Consider the following 21,195-nt stretch of genomic DNA (forward strand, 5'->3'; position numbering starts at 1 on the left):
TTTTTTAAAGCACTGCTGTTGGATTAGCTGCTCACAGAAAACTTTCACACTTAATGAGTCAAGAAGAGGAATTTTTTGTTTGATTGGCGATAACAGTATTTTAGAATTACTGTGCTGGACAGTTCATCTCTGTTATTGACTTTATTAAAGAATGCTTTATTACTTCTGTGCCTGAAGTGCATCTCAATTTGAAAAACATCTGTGTCTGTCGGTATTGGCACTCTCCCTCTCAGTCCATTGTATTCTAAAGCCACTTTTGGCCAAGCTGTAATTCTTGGCACACTTATCCGAAATGATGAGCCAGTATAACACTAACCCAGTATCTGTTTATTGCCAAATACAGGGAATACCTCCAGAACCGTTTTGTTTTTTTAAAATTGTGGTTGGGTGTGCATTCAGTGGATATCTAATCCTCATTGCCCACATGCCCCTGTATTCAGTCTGCATTAATCCGCCTGCACACCCAAAATACTGATGCCAGACTTGATAATCTCCCAGTCCATATTATACCTACCTTCTGCTTCCCATCCCCAAGGCCTGTTTCACCAAAAGTTGCTGAAACTTGGAAGTTCAGGATGCATATGCACCTGTAGATAAAAGATAACTTCATATCAAGATCATTGCATGGGTGAATTCTGTTAGGCTATGCTGTTTTCTATCATCAAAGAAAGTTTAAAATGTGTTAATGAGAGTTAGCTAAATAGCAGTGTCAAAGGCATGCAGAAGGCATTGCATTCATGCCCTGGTATCTCCAATAAAATAATCTCAGGAAGCAAGGCTAAAACAGACTTCTGCTGCAGAGCAGCTGCCAGTAGGACAGTAGACAGAAGTGGTCTGACTGTATCAGGCAGCATTATACAGCAACATCAAATTGCCTCAAAAATGGATAAGTTTTGCAAAAAAAAGCTTCACATTTGCAGTTCAGCTATTAATGGAAATTGTAAATGAGCTATTTAAATGCCAGAAGGTAAAGCCGGAACTTTTTGATAGAAGCCCAGCAAATTGCTTCTTCATTTATATTATCACAAGCATCATTCTCCTTTCTATAAGGGTTCTCAGATATAAAAAGCTTTCAGACTTTGATGATGGTTACTCAAAGGGAATTTGAACTCTCTTGTGCTGTTACTGTCTGCTCCTGAGAGACTATGGCTTAATGTGAATGTGCAAAGTACTGGAGATAAATTTGTGACTGCTTTTCTCCTCCTCTGGCCCTGCATCTTCACACTGGGGCTTTTTTTGCCATGGTTCTTCTCAGTGTTGCACCTGAACCTGGGCACATGGTTTAATTCTGCCAGACAATGAACAAGTGGTAAGCCAAGGAATAAACATTGGCTACAGCTTATGACCCCTATGACCCCTATTGTCTCCCCACATTACTTGGTCCAGCTGTGCTGATTAGCTACAGTCCCTCTGTTTGACCATTATCTGTGTGCTGCTGCAATGCAGCCAAGGTCCTGTAGTTCCAGGTTATCTTTCAAGCGTTGGTGTCATTGAGAGATTCCTTGTTTAGATGGAATGTTAGTGACAGTCCTTCTAAAAGAAGTACGTTTAGATCGAGTCCATACTCAACTGGAAGGCTTCAGTCCTAGAAATGACATTTCTGGAAAAAGAAAGTTGGATATTGCTTGTTTTTTGTTTTTTGTTTTAAATAACTGGACAAAACACAGAATTTCCTATTTACTAGCGCTTTGGTTGAGTAGAGTCAATATAGCATACATGTGTAAGTTGTCATTAAGACACAGCTTCTCTTTTATTCTGCATTTGACTGTGATGGATCAGATACTGGATGAAGTTGAAAGGAGAAGAGGAATATCTGCTGCCCTGGTTTATCCATTTATGAGAAGTCTGATGGAGTCTCCTTTTCCTGCACCTGGAAAGACAATCAAAGTCAAGACTTTCCTGCCTGGAGCTGGAAATGAGGTAAAAAGAAACCTTAAACTTTAAAGTAAAACCCTAACACACATATTCTTTCTCTCTCTGAAACAGTAAAATAGAGAGAAAGAAAGTAGAACACAGAGAGCTATCACAGCTCTGGAAGTTACATGTATTGTGGATTTATTTTTTTAAATAAAGTTCTTTTGGGAAGCTGCTTCATTAGGCAATTTACTTTGGTGTGTGTATGTGCGTAACTGCTTCAGGAATCTAATTTATATTTGTTTAACAGATTCAATGTTATAGGGCGTCTTGGTTATATCTATGAAAATTATGACATCAGCAGGCTTTATCACAAGGTCAGCAAGCTAGCCGTCAGAGTAATCTCAAGGTGTTTTCTCTTGTTGACTAATCCCTAGTGGTTAAGTCAGGAAGCTACAAGTCACCATAGGCAAGGATTGAAAATTATAACCAGCATGTTGCAACAGTTTAGTACCGTATATAAGTATGTCACGATTTTGTCTATATTTGGTCATTAAAAGGCTACAAATTAGTGTCATTGCACTTTTGTCATAGTCATGAAGCTAGCCAAGCAAGAGATAATCCCTGCATTCATAGCCTACTGTATGTGAGCTAATTCTTTTTACGTTGTAGTGTATGAATGATGGAATGGTGTCAGTTTCACTCTGTGTACTTGGCTTTTTGTGCTTTTATATTGTAAACCACCCTGTGATCTTTGGATAAGGACAGTACAGGGATCTAATAAGTAATAAAATAAATTATAATAAATAATAGTAAACCAATACCAACATCAGTTTCATGTCAAGCACACATTAGGCAAAATACGCACTTTCTCCTTCTCTGCATACTGCAGAAAGTAACGTTTCCTGGGGAAAATACCATAAAAGGTGACATGAATTCTCAAGGCTACCAAACCGGGCAGACAATCCAAGAAATGTTTTGTTACTTTCAAATTCCACATAATAATTAACCAAAGTCAGGATGCAAGATTGGCATAATGTCTATCTTATAATCAAGCCAGTTAGAACATGACTTGTGTTTGTGGAATGCATTCAGGTGATAGAACTCCGAAGGCCAATGGACTCTCGCCTGGAACATGTGGACTTTGAGTGTCTTTTCAAGTGTCTGAGTATACGACAAATCATCAGAATCTTTGCCTCCCTCCTGTTGGAACGTCGAGTGATCTTCATAGCAGATAAACTCAGGTAAGTCACACAAGAACTTCCCTGATGAAAATTAAATATAAGGCTGAAAATTAAATATAATGCTATGAGCATAGTGCTGCTCACTGTACAACCATTCATTAAAGCTAGTTGGGGATACTTCCAGTCATCCTGTCCCCCTTCTCATAAAAAATAAATAAATGGAATTGACTTCAGGCTACACTTTTACTGAGTGCTTTCACATCATTTTATAAAGTAATAAACCTGTAATACTATGCTACGTGTTATGTGTTACCCAAAACTAGGGATTCCCAAACTGAGGTCTACAGACTGAGCTTCATTCAGGTGGTTCACAGTGTGTCTGTGAAAAACAGTTACAATTCTAATACAGTAAAATACAATATAAAAAACAAAGCAAGCAATAATAATACAAGTGAAAATTATACAGCGCCTAGCACAGCCCATTCAGTTGCTACAGCAGGCAGAAAAAATATATTAAATGGCATGCCAAGACCCCCAGCAATTTCCAAGTGGTCTGTGGGAGAAAAACTTTTGGGAATCACTGGCCTAAGGTGTGAAACTTGGGGACTCAGCTACACTCAGTCAGTTATATCGTTGTAACTCCCTTGTAAAGATGCCTCACCAGGTGGTGCTCTAGAGCACAAAATTTGTCTATGTGATTTTCATTGGGTCCCCCCTTTTGTTATAAAGATCTAATTTATGACTTCTTTATAGCTATCCTCTGAAGTTGAAGAAGTGAAAAGGAATTGAATAGCTTCAGCACCACACAGTTTTGCTTGCATGAACTGGTTCATTCTACGTAGAGGTGTGGTTATTAACCAGTAATTGGGGGTGGGGGTGGGGACAACTCTTATTGAAAGCACTTCCACAAGGCAGTTGTAGACTTGGTGCTGCTTACAAATGCAAGTTTTGTGCAGTGTTCACATGTCATTCTCATCAAAACATTGTCCCATTTTATTTTCCTATTTAATTTGGATTTGCTGGTTCTACAAAAATTCTGATGTTAAAGAAAACAGGGCAAGATAGTCAATCCAGATTAAAAGAGGAAAAAATATGGAATAGCATTTGGGTGAGGACAACGTCATGAGGATGTTGTGAAAAATGTGTGTGTATGAGCTTCATTGAGCTCACAATAAGTGGCCCTGTCGAAGTGCTCTGTGTCCCATTAATGCTTTTCCAAGGGTGTTTGAATTAGATTCACCAAGAGGAAAGAAGTATGCTCTCCCAGTGTAATACATAGATGTCTTGGTCAGGGGGAAATGCACATGCTTCTCTTTTCACTTTACGTCAGTGATGTGCACTCTAGTACTGTACTGGAAAGCAAAAGTGCAGAGAGCTAAATGAAACAGGGAGGAAAAGATAAATCATCGCAAAATGTAAGTATGGGCATGAGGGCACTAATGCAGTGGAAGAAGATGGAAAATGCCACCAGGCTATTTTAAAGGACTAGAGCACGGGTCAACAACCTTTTGCAGCCGTGGGCCGGTCCACCGTCCCTCAGACCATGTGGGGGGCTGGACTATATTTTGAAACAAAAATAAACGAACAAACTCCTATGCCCCACAAATAACCCAGAGATGCATTTTAAATAAAAGCACACATTCTGCTCATGTAAAAACACCAGGCAGGCCCCACAAATAACCCAAGAGATGCTTTTAAAATAAAAGGACACATTCTACTCATGAAAAATACGCTGATTCCTGGACCACCCCCTGGCCGGATTGAGAAGGCGATTGGGCCGCATCCAGCCCCCAGGCCTTAGGTTGCCTACCCCTGGACTAGAGTAATGCTCTCTGCTACAGTGGTCTGAAACCTTGGAGAGATACCACCAGTTAGTGTAGGCAGTACTGAGCTAGACGGACCAAGAGATAAGTCGTGTATTTATCAGCTGCTACTGCTGAATGGTGACAAGAATGCTGCAATGTTCTACCTGCACAAAGGCAATTAAGATTCCATGCAGGCTGGTGACATCATTGGTTCACACCTGTGCAGCCACTGTGTTGGATTCTGGTCCCCTCATTTGTCATTACCTGGTCGCTGTTTGTGTGGGAATGCTTCACAAAATTCATTTTGTTATACTTGTGTATTCTTCACAATACACTCTAGGTTGCAAAGAGCCAACAATTGTTTCATAAATTCCTCATAAATAATCTCATTATTGCTGGTGTCTTTGCAGATCAGTGATGAAAGTCTATACAGGACATTGTTAATAGCATATGTAACCCAGTAGAGAAGCTCTGTTACATGATGACAGAGAACCATAACAGAAATTTCAGAGATCATTATTATTATAGTGTGAAGTCTACAATTCTCACCAAGCATGACAGCACATTTGATTTTGCACAATGCCCAACAAGATAAATCCTTATACATGACTCATGTCTTTTCAACGTGAAGTTTATGTTGGCTTACATTCATGGGGGGGGGGGGGAATACTTAGTAGCCGGATGAAGGAGCTGAGAGTTTATTCTTTACATTGTAGCCATAGTTAAAACCATTTTGTACAAGGGGATAGTTGATAATTGGCTGATGTGATGTGGAAAGTATGTACTTCCTCCTCACTCCATGCTCCCTACCCCAGCTTTATCATCCAAACCTTTGTGCTCTGCAGTTTGTCACATGAAGCTCACTCCCTGCAATCAAGCCAGCATACCAATTCATGTGAGACCACTTCAGCCTGCCCTGCAAGCATTCAGTTTTGCTCAAAATCATTTACTGAGGGAATCTTAGCATAGGGCTGGTTAAACTCCAGCAATGTTTCTGCTGGTGGTTGTATCAGGGCTTGTCCTCACTGGACTTTATCATGAGTTTGAGGCTGTTTGAGTCCAGAATTTATAGGTGTTGTTCACATGACGTTGCCCTCAACTGGAACCCATCCCACATATTTTGTTGAGTGAATTCGGATGCCCCCAATCCCGTGTGCCACGCTAAACCGGCACGGAGCAGAGCGGGGACTGCCTTCTGCGATGCTGGCCAGCTTCCCATTGGCTGCAGGAAGCTCCTGCAGCGAATGGGAAGCTGTGCACGCCTCCTCCGCGCCAGAAGGAGCATCGGAAATAGTATTTGCGCCTGTGTGTGTTCACTCCAGCCCACCACGGCGTCTGCGAGCCCATGAACTAGCCCAAGCCACAAAAACTTTGCTGACCCCTGGCACAGAGGTTTCTTTGTGGGGCCACTGCTGGAGCTCCAAATGCCCACACAAGCAGTTTGGGTCTCTTAGGACATCAAAATGGCTGTTCAGTTTGTGAAACAATGGATTGAATTTAGGATCATGACCTTTTTGTAGAACTGCCCTAAGTCTCAGTATCATGTAGGCAGGATCTTCAAGACCTTGGCTCGGCCAACACCTGGTATCCATACCCAGTACAGTGGTGCCCCGCAAAACGAATGCCTCGCAAGACGGAAAACTCGCTAGACGAAAGAGTTTTCCGTTTTGGAGGTGCTTCGCAAAACGAATCTCCTATGGGCTTGCTTTGCAAGACGAAAATGTATTGCGAGTTCCTGCGGTGTTTTTTTCTCCCCTCCCCTTTCTAAGCCGCTAAAAGCCGCTAATAGCGCTAATCCGCTAATCCGTCAATGGGCTTGCTTCGCAAGACGAAAAAACCGCTAGACGAAGAGAATCACAGAACGGATTTTTTTTCGTCTTGCGAGGCACCACTGTATACAGTGACAATGGTCATAGCTTCTCCCCTGCCTGTATGAAAGATTACATTTTTTATATATTCCCTGTTTCATAAAAATCAAATGAAGAAAAATCCTTAGAAAAACATATTGGCAGGGGATGTGCAACTTTTTCAAAAAAAGTTTTTTATTGTACTAGCTGAAGTCCATGGCAACATCCAAAGAAGGAAGACGAACGAACGAACGAACGAAAGAAAGAAAGAAAGAAAGAGCAGTTGCTACATACACTATATGCAGTAAAACCATGGTCAAATCCACCAAAATTTCTTATTATAGAAAATAAAAAGTAATTCTCAGATAAAATATGCAAATTAGATCTTAGAGTCCCCTTTGCAATTCACTGCTGGATGCAAAATTTGTAGTCCACCAAGTGGAATGCAGCCCACCAGCCGTGCTCATCAGGTCACCAGCAGCACAATAAAACTACCTGTTTTGCCCATCTAGGATTGTAGAAATAGTGAACTTGGTAAGCACTTAGGAGACCATGTGGCTGGCAGGCTGTAGTGTACAGAAGTTGCCTGTCCAGATTATTGTGACTATTCAGCAAGGGAATAACTTAATTGCAACAAAACTCAGAAGTAGAGCCCTAATCAACAACACCCAGGATGATGAAGTGGCCTACAACACGTGCTTGCATTATATCCTGGGACATATCGCATGACAATTAGTTGCTCTTAAAAATCATTTTGTGTTGTGAAATATTCAGCTTTTGTTTCCTCTCCCACCCCGTATCTGAAACATTATCCATTAAATATCCCCCAGTATCCTAGATTCCTGTAAATGCCGTCCCATCATCTTCTGCTGTGGTTTTCTCCTAATCTGTGCATTCAGTTCTTTGACTTTGAATATCACCATTGTCCCTGAATGCATGTGTTAGCATATTCTGTAACTTGGGGACTTTTCTCACGGTTACAGCTATTCACTCAGCATTTTTTAACTGGCATTTTTTCTTTCATGGGTAGCAACAATGACTCATGCTCTTATTTTGATATTTTCAAGGGGAAGCATTTTTTTTAACAAAATATGTATGGCATGTCATTTTTACAATTTGAGTACAGAAAGAAACAACAATGGGTCTCATGCTTCTAATCTGGTGTCCCATGGGACCAGAATTAGAAGTTAGACCTACAGTATGTCTGCCTTAAGTTGAAATTGGACATAACTTCAGGGCACTGAACTGATGCTGACCATCTTACCATGGTTTTAAGTGGCTTGCGGATTATAGATCGCCTGAGCTGGCATCCCCTTTGGACTACAGTTGTAAACAAATTCTTGCTCATTGCAAGGCCTTGCATTTTCATGTGAAAGACCCATACTTGAAGACCAATTGCATCACTGGTGAGCCTACTTGGAAACCGCTTGTTTTCAACTGCAGTTCAAAATGTACTTGTGGTAAAGAAGCAGTGGGAGCAGTTCATCACAATCATAGACCATGATTTTATATCCCATCATTCAGCCCACTTTAGGAAGGCCTTTGGTGGTTTGCAAAATGGCAATTGGCATATAATGACCTGCTGAGAAGAGCCCTAGTTCAGCTTTTGGTGAAAAAGTGGCCTGACAGTGAGTTGTAATGCACGCTGGCAGTTCAGGCTCCAACCACATCTCAGTTTGCGCATATAAATTGGACCACATCTGGGCTAGATGTTTATTCCATGACTATGCCAGCATGAGGCACCTGTACACCCCCCCCCTTCTTAACTGCCCCATGACTTCTAGGCTTACAATATAAACAACCAAGTATTGCTAAGTATCATGATAAGTTAAATTGTCCAAGTTAATGGAGTTTCAAATGTCTCCAGTTTTATACACTACAAAAAGATCTTTGTTCTCCATTCAAAAAGACATTCAGTCCAGGTACTCACTACAAGATGTGCTAAAGAGGCATACAAGCATACAAAGTTACAATTCAGCCTACCAGCCCTGTTTTTTTTAATGATATGTGTAAAAGATGCCAATGCAGCAAGGTTATTTACATAATCAACCAATAAGTAAAAGGAGAGGACTCTGCAGTTGGCGGCAATATTGGCTGGAGAACTGTTGCCAGGCTGTCTGTCTGGGTGGCACAATCAACATAAAGGGATGTGCAGAACCTGTACAACAGAGTACCTTTTTCTTTTCTTGCTACTTTTTGGTTTAGTGCTAAGTACTAGGCTAACCAGTTTGGAAGGCTCCCAGGCAGATGTGCCCAAAGAGTACAAATCTTGGATTTGTACAGAACCATCTGCAAAGCTACTCAGATCTGAATATTCCAATCTAGCTAACCTCATTTCTTATAAAACCAAAAACAAAGAAAGCAACAGCATATCTTCTGGCAAGTTAAAGGCTCACATTTCTATTGTGTCGAACCTTTCATGAACCAAAATCCATTTCTCCATTTGTAAGCTCCAGCCTACAACAATTTATGCTGCAATCAATCTGTTGATCTTTAAGATGTAAGTCTTTGTTCATTTTGTTGCAGTCGAATAATGCAACTACTCCTCTGGAAGTAAAAAAAGAAAAGAAAAAAAGTTGTCATGCATGTATAAAACTGCCTTGGATCGCATGTTTACTACCCAGTTGTCTCACAGTGGCTCTGTGCATTGGACAATTCATGGGGGAGGGGGGGGAATCTAGTGAAGTGGCCCAAAGCAAAAAGTTCCCCAAGCGTGGGAATTGCCCATGAGAGAGAGGATGTTGTTTCTGATTTACATCACAGCCCTGCCTTCAAGAGGAGGGCAGGTTACAAAAGGGCATTCTATAGAAAGCAAGGAGTATGTGCTGAACACTAAGGAATGTTTGTGTTCCTGCTTTTAGATTAACATGGTTCTCACTTTAGTTCCATTTGCTTATTGACTTGACCAGTTACACTTGAAACTTCCACAGTCATTAAAAGCGAGTTAAAGGATTATGCCTGGAAGCCTGTGAAGCATGCTCCACATTTTCTTTTCCTGAATCAGATGGTGGTGCTTTGTTTGTTTTTAAATCAAATACACTATTCAGCAAGATAAGAGTCAAGGCTAGCACATCACATGTTGGATAACAGTACTAGGAGGGAAATGTTTGCTAAGAAGGCAGCATTAATCTTTGTGTAGGTAGGCAAGGTCATGAAAGTCAGTTGCCTTCAGCCGGAGCCCTGTGTGGTACCAAACCCATTTCAGTAGAGACGGATCTGCCTTTTTTACTAAAGCAGATTGGGAAAATCCGTTGGGCAAGGGTGTTCCCAGGTTAATGAGGGATTGCTAGATCTTACATTATATTTATTTGTTGTATTTATTTTCCCCAAGAGATTCAAAGTGGTGTATATGGATTTCCCCCTCCCCATTCCATCCTCGCAACAAGACTGTTTTTGTTAAGAATATTCGTATTCTACTTGTCAGTTCAAAACTGAACCACTCAGGCTGCTTAAAACATGTAACAAGGCTCAGAAGAACAAACTGAGAAGCTAACAAATGAGCAGGAGGAAAAAAGAGCAAAACCAAGGGCATGGGAAAGAAGAGGTCTGGCAAAATTAACAAAAAGTGTAGGCCAAAGGCTCCCTAAACAGAAATGTTTTCAGGAGGTGTCGAAATGCTACTGGAGAAGGAACCAAGTGGGTCCCCCAAGGCAGAGAATTCCAGAAAGTGGGTGTCACTACTGAGAAACTCCTCACATGTGTCCCAGCCAGGTGTGCTTGGAATGGGAGTGGAGCACCAAGAGCGCCTTTCCTGGTAACCTGACGCCAGCTTTAAAGGGCTTTAAAGTCAATAGCCAGCACTTTGGATTGTGTCTAGAAACAGACAGGCTGCCGCTGCAGCTGAGGTAATAAAGGAGTCAAATGCTCTACCAACTGCATTTTGAACTACCCACAGATAGAGCGTCTTACAGTAGTGTAGTCAGGCCTGTGGAGAGACAGGCCCATGCCGGGGGGCGGGGGGAGACAGGTACACTTGCCCCATGCCTTGGAGGGCTAAGCTGGCTGGGGGTCCCTGCCAGGGACTGGCTGCTTTTTTGTTTGAGTTTATAACGTTATTCTAACAAGACTCCCACCTCAGGCCTCACAGCGGGCTTGTGTACAGAGACCAAGTCTGTCTTCTCCCAAAACAAGAGCAGTTGATACACCTGCCAGAGCTGGGCAAAAGCACTCTTGGACAACACCTGGGAATGCAGGAACAGGAGTACCCTCAAACCATGTCCCTGCTCTGCCAAGAGAAGTGCAACCTCATTCCACACAGGCTTAACCTCTACTACCACTGAGCTAAGAGTCCTCCCATCCTGACCAAGAGCTGGATCAAATGTCATTTTATCATTGCTAGATAACTAGTTGCTGGCATCTTTTGCTGGTAGCTGCACACGATTCTGACAGGGCATTTCCCATCAGGAACTAGTAATAGTAGCTGTCCTCCCACTATATTTCTCCACTGATTTCCCTTAAATACATTGGATCAGCACAGTTCTCATCTGGTTCATGAGCGCGTGGCACGCCAGTGCCTTTGTGGTCTGCAAAAGCACTATGATTGCTGGAGAAATCTGACATATGTGCCCCTAAGAGTTCTACTGTGACATTGCATAGTTTACAACCTAGCACACAGAAGCTTCTCTCCTGTCGGCACATAGCTCCAGTTGCTATTGCTGAGCAAATGGTCTTGTGTGGTCTTTTACGTGGTTTTTGCTTAGAGAGTTGGCAAAGGAGTCTTCAAACAGAAGTTTGATGCCATCTAGGGTCTTGAAAAGGCCTTGCATGTCAATAAATAGATGGTTAATTGACCACACAGCATTTTCATGTAAAAACTCATTTAGTGAATTCATAACTCTCTGAAATGAAAAGTATTCTTGTGGAAGAAAGCTTTGTGAGGGATTTTCTTCACAAACTTAAGGTGACAACACACTTGGAATTCAATCCAGACCATGACATTTGAGCTAACCTTCACAGTTAAAACTTGTTCAAGCATATTTGCTTAAACAAGTTTTAACTGTGACTAAAAATTATCGTAAGTTGCTCAGATCTTGGCACGAGTGTTGCTGTCTTAACTTCAGGAAGAAAAAATCCCCACCCTCACCTCTGCACAAAGCATCACAAGTTAAAGTGGTGGTTCTTGAAATAAAAGTCCTTTCCTTTTTTTTGTTATCCTAAAGCAGATTGGACAAAAAAAGCTATTTTATTGTAGCCTTCCAAAGAAGACTACTGGGAAGGCACTCTGGGTAAAAGCATGTTGTTAGCAGGGGATTTCCAAAGAATGTGATAGCAAAGCATAGCAGCGAGGGCTTTTTTGAGTGCACAGAGGTTTCTGAAGTGCCTTTCAATGGAAAGTGCTCTGAAAATTGAGCATATCCTGCAGATGGAAGAACTTGAGAACAAATGAAACTGCCCTCAAAGTCAAGGGCAGCAGGAACTGTGGCTTTCCAGTTCTCAGACTGTGCTGTGCTAGGCAAGGACAAGGTGTTCTTCCATTGCTTACAGATGGTGTGAAAAATGTAAGCAAGGATATACAGTATATGGATTTGTATGAAGAGGAGGCAAGTTGAATGGGGAAATAATGAAAATTGCTGCACAGTTTGAAATAGAAAGCATCAGCCGTTAAGCTCATAAGAGCCTTGATTACCCACTGTTTATCCTTGGTAGGATTCCTTTGTCATCTGCATGGCAGGCAGAAATTCAACAGGCATAATTTCCCCATTCATTGCATCTTCAAACTGGGAAAAGGCGTGTCAGGCTAGCTGTTGAAGGTGGGAGATGACCCTGCTGGAAGAAGGGCAATAGGAACCCTCCTTTCAATGTTCTTAGTGGCAATTGTCCTTGACAAACCACTAGCTGAATGAATTGATGATGATGATGATTATGATGATGATGATGATTATTTATTATAAATTTCCCCAGCCACTCTGGGCGGCTTCCAACAGAATATTAAAATACAATAACCTATTAAACATTAAAAGCTTCCCTAAACAGGGCTGCCTTCAGATGTCTTCTAAAAGTCTGGTAGTTGTTTTTCTCTTTGACATCTGGTGGGAGGGCATTCTACAGGGTGGGTGCTACTACCGAGAAGGCCCTCTGCCTGGTTCCCAGTAACTTGGCTTCTTGCAGTGAGTTAACCGCCAGAAGGCCCTCGGCACTGGACCTCAGTGATGTGTTATGTGAGAGCATGTGGGGATAGCAAACACTTCTTTGCACTTTTGGTTTAAGATCAACAGGCAACTCATTTATTAAGATGTATGGGCTGCTCCACTTCTGGAAGCATACACATCTCATTCTGGGGGAGATGTGCAATTTCTCCATCTACATGTTACACTGGGAGTGAGGTTCATGCTTCTTTCCCCCTCATTTATGGGTAACATGTCCCACCAAGTCCAATGCTTTCTTCACTCCCAAACAACAACAAAATCCTATCAAGACTAGACAAAAAATCCTATCATGGCTATCAGCTTAGTGACTGATTTAACCTAGTCGGGATACTAATCAGTGTTAACTTTGAAAGCTTCAGACTATTTCCGTAGGATACCGTAATTTAATCCAGTAGGTAAACAGTAGGTAAACAATCATCCTGTCATTTACTAGAGCTGCTAACTTTGGCAGATTAGTTTCAACTCATAACAGGGAGGCTGGCGTACCATGTGGTAGCTAGAATCTTGTTCTCAGATACTGATTTTGAATGGGTTCACTCCTTTACCATATTAACCCTAAACTGTGCTCAATACAGTAATTGTCCCATTGCTTTTCCCTGAAAAATGTTAAAGTGTATATGTAATTAATTGATTTACTTTTCAAAAACAAAATTTGTCCACTCGCTTATTGTTTGGCCAGCATTTTCTCTAGCTGAATCTGGATACACTATAAAGGATCCTGAACTAGTGAAAGTGATTTTTAGAATATAGTATGCTATTAAAGTGTTTCAATGATATATTTCAAACTGTGCCTCCCTTTTTCTTTTACTCTTTTGCTGTATTACTGATTAGGTTTATTAAATTTATACATTGTTTCCTGGTTAAAAGAGAAGAAGTCCTGAAATAATTTGCAAGAAAATTTTTAAAATACAATAATAAAATCATATAAGGCTGTTAGAAACAAATTAGCAGGACAATATATCATATCAATGGGGCTGTCCAATTGTCTAGGGAAACAATATAATTGTTGCCAGGGGTTAAACTGTGGCAGGTTTACACCAGGTGGGCTTCCATAAATTGGTGACTGGTGATGACTTTTGACTAAGCAGGAAAGATTGGATTTGGATAATGTGCAAAGTCATCCTGAAGACCATTTTGTGGTGCGTGAATGTAGGGTGTTCTCTTTTCTTTGAGTGTGCATCCAGACAAGTGGTTTATTGAACGTTCATCCAGACTTGTTTGCAGGGAGATTCAGTGACACCAGCTATTTAATGAGCACTCATTCTGATTTGTTTGTGGGGAGGTTAGATGACATTGCACAAAAGCAAATGTTATCCCATATTTTCCAGTGCATTTTCTGGTCCCTTTCCTTATCGTAGAAAGTTACATCTTTTGGGGAAGTGTACAACCTGAATTTGCTGGTATGTGATTTAACCCCGTCCGAATATAGTGACAAACTGGAAGTGTCCCGACTTTTATTAAGAAGCAAGCAGAAAGTTTTGTTTGTTTGTTAAAGCACATGCTAATGTCCATTCTGTTTTGTCCTCAGCACCTTGTCCAGCTGCTCTCATGCGGTGGTGGCTTTGCTGTACCCCTTCTCCTGGCAACACACATTCATTCCTGTCCTGCCTTCTTCCATGATTGACATTGTCTGCTGCCCTACTCCATTTCTGGTTGGATTGCTTTCCAACTCACTGCCTAAACTAAAGGAGCTACCAGTAGAAGAGGTAGGAATGGAGTCTATAGTTCATTGTAAGTGAAATTCCCAGGAAAGAACTCTGCAATAGATTTAACAAACCTTTGTGCTTCAGTCCTCACTTGCAACTGATGGGAAACAATGCCATTACATCTCTGAAAGGTTCCTCCTCATTGATATGTAAGCTGTAACTGCAGGGGCAGGGAACCATTTTCAGCCCATGGACCATATTCCCTTCTGGACAACCTTCTGATGTCCAAATGCCAGGGGTATGTAGGGCCAGAGGCAAAAGTGTGCCAAGCAGTGAATCTCACTTTTTCTAGTAGGCTAGTTTCCACATCCACCACTCTATCCAGGTAAGCAAAAGACAACATGAGAGTTCAAGGCTACATTCTAGGCAGGCAAAAACACTCATTGGGGTGCAAAGCAGGGCTGGTAGGGGGGATTGGCCTGGGAACAGGGTGGTGTTACAGAGGCCAGATAGAGAGGCATAGAGGACACATTTGGCTACTGATCTTGAGGTTCTCCAACTCTGCTAGAGTGAGCATCACACTGAAATGCCAATTTTGGGATAGGTGATCAGAATTGCAACTCATTGATTTCGATAAGCTTGTATTTCTTACATCCTTATGAGGTGGATGCACTCATTTTTTAATTGTATTTCTGCCTGTAACACCTGCAAAAATGGACTACGGTAGAGAAACAGACCATTTTAAAAGAAGCAAGTTTGTCCAGGACAGATGTAGAATCTTAGTTCTATTTGGGCATTCTGCTCATATGCAAACCCTACAATGTAAGCAGTTGAGCATGCTAAGCTGTGCCATTCTGTCACTTTTCCCGTCGTCTTCCAACTCATGGTCCTGTAGAGCAAGGGACCTCCTCTACTCATGGAAGCTCTTTGCACAATTCAGAATCCTCCACTTCACATTGTACTCCCTGAGTTAGAAGGTGATGGGTGTAGCCCTCTCATTTGTGCTCACCTTGCTCCCATGTGAGCTTGACATATGAGGAGCACGCCTGAATCGAACTCTTATCTGGGTATTTTCTACCAAATGCATGGGAGTGGAGAAGCAACTATCAATACATAGGCTCTTACCAATTATCATGAGCATTAAAATTGAGTGGTAAATTTACACAGACCATTCTAGGAAGGTATATTGGCAGCTTGTTGCTTAGGGAGCAATGTGGTCGAAGTACTGTTGCCCACAACTATTCTGTTCTGAGCTGAATTCTGAGTTTATCCATTCTCCTCTACATACTTTCATCCATCACAAAATTAGCTCAGTGTGAGAACTGGTTTCCTGTGGTGTAAGCATGGCAAACATGAGAGCAGAGGATGAGGAAGATACTACATTGGTAACTGGCATCAGTCCAGAAAATATTAAGGACAACTACATTCCTGACGGTGTTATTGTTCTATTTCAATGGGTCGTGAAAGCAGGGGAAGAGGTGTTTTGATAGGGCTGATTCTGAGCCACTGTTTGTGACATGTGCAAAGCAGGTTTCTTCTTCTTCTTCTTCTTCTTCTTCTTCTTCTTCTTCTTCTTCTTCTTCTCCTCCTCCTCCTCCTCCTCCTCCTCCTCCTCCTCCTCCTCCTCTCTCAAATTTCTTATTATATTGCTATTTATACATACAAGGGTAGCTTCATTTAGTATCAGAGAGTCATAAGAATTGCTTCTGAGTGTCTGGATCTGTTACTGTTCTGGTAACGTCTGAGTAAATGGAATGACATGGTTTCTTCCCATACAATAGGAACATAGGAAGGCCCATGTCATAGGAACTGAGGAAGCTGCCTTATACTGAGTCAGACCATTGGTCCATATAGCTCAAGAGTTGGCCCATCCACCTGTCAAAGTTGGCTCACAAGGCTGATTGATCCTAATAAGGATCTGGCATTTGGAGCCAAAAATGTTCCCCACCCCTGGTTTATATGAATACCTTCTCAGATACTAGTGGAACTGGGTCTTCTTGAATAAAGGAAGGATCAAAAAATCCCATCAGCCCCAGCCAGTGTGCCAAATCATCAGGTATCATAAGAGTTTTAGTCCATAGCATATGGAGGGCACAGTGCTGATATAAGACGCTCAGCTTAATTCTCATAGAAGTGGATGTTCAGTACACTACACACACCACAAGCTTGGGTTCCTGCTTTATACATTATTGGTGCATACCAAACACTCTGAAGCCACTGGATGGCACTAGAAGTTCAATTTGGTTCAAACTTGTATTTAGATCTCCCCTTTCTTGTGAAGACAATAACATGTCTCCAGGCACCACGATAAAACTTTTCTCTGTTGATTACCTTTTAGGCTTTGATGGTGAACCTTGGATCTGATCGTTTCATCAGACAGGTACTGTGTGTTTTTTATGTGTGTCTTGAAATATGCAAAACAACTTCATAGCCCATTAGAAAAACATAAATAGAGTTAACAGGCCGAGTTGTGAGGTTGTCCCATCAGTTAAGAATGAGAAAACGTGGTGGGTGTGTCAACCTCACAGTAAACAATAAACCGTCACCCAAAGGTCCCAGGGCAGAGATATACACAATCTAAGCCAAAATGAATCAATAACATTCAAACAGCATAAAACAAAACAAAAACTTCAATTACAAATAGAACAACCAACAACATAAATTCAGATGTTCAATACACCTCATCTCTCCTCAAAAACCTGGGCAAGGTGCTGCAACATCACTGCCAAATCTGGCTTTGGCCTGCTTTCTCGTCTCACAGTGTAAGAGTTTAATGCTTTATTTACAACATGGTGTGAAATATCAGATATGTTTCTCAGTTCTAAATCCTGAAAGAGTTTTATTGGAAATAAGCCTGCTCATTGTTTTCCTCCTTCAGATGGATGACGAAGACACACTTTTGCCTAGGAAATTGCAAGCAGCTCTGGAGCAGGCTCTAGAGAGGAAGAGTGATTTAATAAACCAAGATTCAGACAGCGAATCAGATGAGGGTAAGAGAGGCTGGGAACAAGTCCTGTTTACAGTCGAATCTTTGTGGGATGGGGAATAATATGTTCTTGGAAGCCAAAGAGGGAAACAAGAATGTTGTATGTAAACTGATCAGCGAACTACAAAAAAATTTATTTTTCAACATTTAAAGTGTACTTCACAACACACCATTACATTCTCACGCTGAATGTAACTGACCTGTAGAAAGGACTCTATGAATTGAAAACAGAGACATTTTATGTACCTCTGTTAACTATGAAAATCCTTTAAGAAAAACAACTTCAAAAAATGTACTTCACAACAGTAAACTATTCAGTATTTAACGATGGCACAAATTTTTTTCCACAACACTGTCACGCATTGCTAACTATTTGATTGACTATAGCCAGCTATTCTGAAGAGTGACTTCCATGACTGTTTTTCTTTTCTTTTTTTGGTTCACGTATTGTGTTTGTAAGAATTTAATTACAAGCTTGGATGCTGTGCTATTCCCAATGGAAGCGAAACAGGAGCCACAGTTGGTTCAGAGCAGCTTGCTGTGTTGATCTGAGTCATTGTGACTTCCCTTGGAAAACAACTTCAAAAAATGTACTTCACAACAGTAAACTATTCAGTATTTAACGATGGCACAATTTTTTTTCCACAACACTGTCACGCATTGCTAACTATTTGATTGACTATAGCATCTGTCTGTATTGATTGACTGTCTGTATTTGATTGACTATGCATCTGTCTGTAGAACTTGAAGTGTTTGGTAGCCCATAAAGAGACTTTAGAACTATTTTAATATTTCTTAGGTTCTGAATGGCTGACTTCCACACACTTGGCTTTGCAGAGCTCGATACTCATTTTGATCTGTTACATGAATGTCCGTGGGATTGTGCTACATGCATCCTTGCAAAAGTGCCCTGTCATTTACCCTTTTTTTAAAGAATGCAAATGGCTTTTTAATAAATTTAATAATACTGTCTTGAACCAAGCTAGTTATCCTATGACTAGGAAAAGGGAAGAAAAGGTCTCTTACTTGTTTATTTACAAATTAAAGGGAGGAATTTAAGTCAACTTAAAGTGTCCCCCTTACAAGACAAGAGACATCCCACAGTCAATTGGCTGACCTAGCCACATGAGATGGGCAGATATTGATCTGAGCCTTGGTGGGGGAATCAGTTTAGAGAAACTTGGCAGGAGCCTCTTGGTGTGCTTTGTACTTACTGGAGTCTGAGAGTGGCAACAATTCAGCCTTGGCTGCTGGCTGCTCCTTTCATACTAATGTTTGACCATTCCTTCACAGTTTCTTTCTTAGTTAAACAAAATAGTTTCTCCATGAGATTCAAAGGCATTCTCATTCAAGGGAAAAAGATATTGCAAAGGCTGTTTGGAAACAAACATTTTGCTTGGCTCCTGGTATAATTGTGGTATACACTCTAAACCCACTGGTATTTTGATAAATGAGGAAAATGCCCAGAATATAATGTTTGAAGAACAAAGTGAAGGTCTTCAAAAAACCTGCTCCAGAAGATCCAACCCCATTTGTTGGTATTCGTACAGCCCTTTGGTTATGAGAATTGAGGAAACTAGCATGCTGTCTTTACGTCAAATGAATTTTAAATGTATATCAAATGATTTTGAGGGGTGGGAGTGATGCTTCTACCTGCTGGACAGTCTCTTGGCGATGTCCTGTTGAATACAACATTCTTTCCCTTGCACTTTTTGGCTAATCTGTTGTATACCACTTAGACATTTTAAACAATAGTCTGATAATGAACATCCTATTCTAATATCCTAATAATGTAGGATGTTTATGTGCAATTACAGTGATAGGGAGCTGCAGGGACACACACAATGGTATTCAGGAGTTGGGGGAGGAGACATCCAGTTCATATTGTGTGGGTTCTACTACATACTGTTTCCTCTTTCTTGCAGAGTGTAATACTCTGAATGGATTAGTATCAGAAGTGTTCATCCGTTTCTTTGTGGAGACGATCGGACACTATTCCCTTTTCCTCACTCAAAATGAAAAGGCTGAGCGAGTCTTCCAAAGAGAAGCTTTCCGCAAATCTGTGGCTTCAAAGAGCATCCGCCGTTTCTTAGAGGTCTTTATGGAATCTCAGATGTTTGCTGGGTTTATCCAAGATAGAGAACTCCGAAAATGCAGGGCAAAAGGTAAGGCCTGTTCTCTCAACTGTGAGATGGCCTTTTCGTTTATTAATGTATTGTAGTACTCATAATTTGCAACTTACAAGCATTTAGCTTGTGTGCATTCAGCTTATGCACTTGGCATTTATTTTTAAAGGGAGCGGGTGTCTAGGAAAAAAGACTTTGGCAATCCCACCCACCATCTCCTAACAGGAGAAAGGCTGATGAATGCTGGGATGAATGAAGACATGGAGCATTTGAAAATAAGGCTTTTGAAATACCCTTCAGAAAACAAATGGGGGGTGTGTGTGTGTGTGTGTTTGTGTGTGTGTGTGTGTGAGAGAGAGAGAGAGAGAGAGAGAGAGAGAGAGAAAGGGTCTCTGGCTGCCACAAAAGTAAGAGCACTAGGTCTTGATCCTCCTTTTTCTTGGAAAAAGACCAATATTTCTCTTTCATCCATTTCCCACAGGTCTCTTTGAACAGAGGGTTGAACAGTATTTGGAAGAGCTTCCAGACACTGAACAAAGTGGAGTAAATAAGTTTCTGCGAGGCCTTGGTAAGGAACTTAAAACAGAGGCTTTGAAATATTGAAACATGTGCATCACGTTGAAAAAATGCTAAGAAAAGGCCCTATTATAAAGCACATTTTTTCCCTGGAGGCTTCTTCATTGTAGCATCTGGTAGATATGCAAGAGAAGGCAACATTTATTAACAAGTAATGGAAGAGCTTAGCTTCCGCAGAAAGTGCTGACCTATTTAACAGTCCTGGTAAAACGCTTTGCTTCATGATCCAATGCATACAACAACTGAAAATTCTTTAGAAGGGCCTCAGTTGATCAAATGAAATTATAATATATTGTATCTGATAAGCAAAATAAAATGTGATTCATAGTACTGTTTTCGTTTTAATATAGGTAGGGAAGGTGTGCTTCTTTTAAAAAAAGAAAGAATTGATTTAGCTCTTTGGCTTCTAGATTGTTGAAATGTTTGTGTTTGTGGGGATGATGAGAGTGGGAGTCCAATAACATCTGTAGGATGCCCCATCCCTGCTTTAGAGTATATGCGAGACTCTAGACTGAGGGGAGAAACTATACATGTAGATGAAAAGCAGAAAAAGGTCAAGGACCTGCCCCCCAAACACACTTAAAATTGCAGTCTCTTTGTTTTTTTTGGGGGGGGGAAATGGGGCTTTGTTTCATTCATTCATTGCATATAACATAAATTTCATATAATGTAAAGCTCATGCTTTTCAAAAGAATCAAGGGAGGGCAAAGATATAACAATATACTTTAACAATATGTCCTTAAATGGGATGTGGAGAGGAGGCTGTGGTGAGGACTTTAAAAAACAGAGACGGTAAGCTTGTCAACCCAGTACAAGTAGTGATAAGGAAGACATCATTCCTCTTTGTACACAGAAATTGTTACCTGTGCGCGCACACTCCATGCACAGTGGTGCCCCGCAAGACGAATGCCTCGCAAGACGAAAAACTCGCTAGACGAAAGGGTTTTTCGGTTTTGCGTTGCTTCGCTAGACGAATTTCCCTATGGGCTTGCTTTGTTTTCGTCTTGCGCTTTTTTCTTAAAGCC

General features: G+C 41.1%; 1 protein-coding gene across 10 annotated transcripts in view; it reads left to right on the top strand.

Annotated features, from left to right (window-relative positions):
• DENND2B (DENN domain containing 2B) overlaps window positions 1-21,195 on the top strand; it is a 146,835-nt gene that overhangs the window by 124,188 nt on the left and 1,452 nt on the right. For 8 of the 10 annotated variants that reach the window (XM_083476909.1, XM_083476906.1, XM_083476908.1 and 5 more), the window contains 7 exons: window positions 1,780-1,920; window positions 2,950-3,098; window positions 14,365-14,542; window positions 16,821-16,862; window positions 17,361-17,472; window positions 19,394-19,633; window positions 20,076-20,162. In XM_083476909.1, coding sequence (XP_083333035.1) covers window positions 1,780-1,920; window positions 2,950-3,098; window positions 14,365-14,542; window positions 16,821-16,862; window positions 17,361-17,472; window positions 19,394-19,633; window positions 20,076-20,162 — 949 coding nt within the window. Of the gene's footprint in view, window positions 1-1,779; window positions 1,921-2,949; window positions 3,099-14,364; window positions 14,543-16,820; window positions 16,863-17,360; window positions 18,059-18,209; window positions 19,634-20,075; window positions 20,163-21,195 lie in introns of all 10 variants that reach the window. The other 2 variants (XR_014519558.1, XR_014519559.1) reach the window with 1 other exon arrangement.

Source organism: Podarcis liolepis (genome assembly GCF_965112155.1).
Source record: "Podarcis liolepis genome assembly, chromosome: 1".
Lineage (NCBI taxonomy): Eukaryota > Metazoa > Chordata > Lepidosauria > Squamata > Lacertidae > Podarcis > Podarcis liolepis.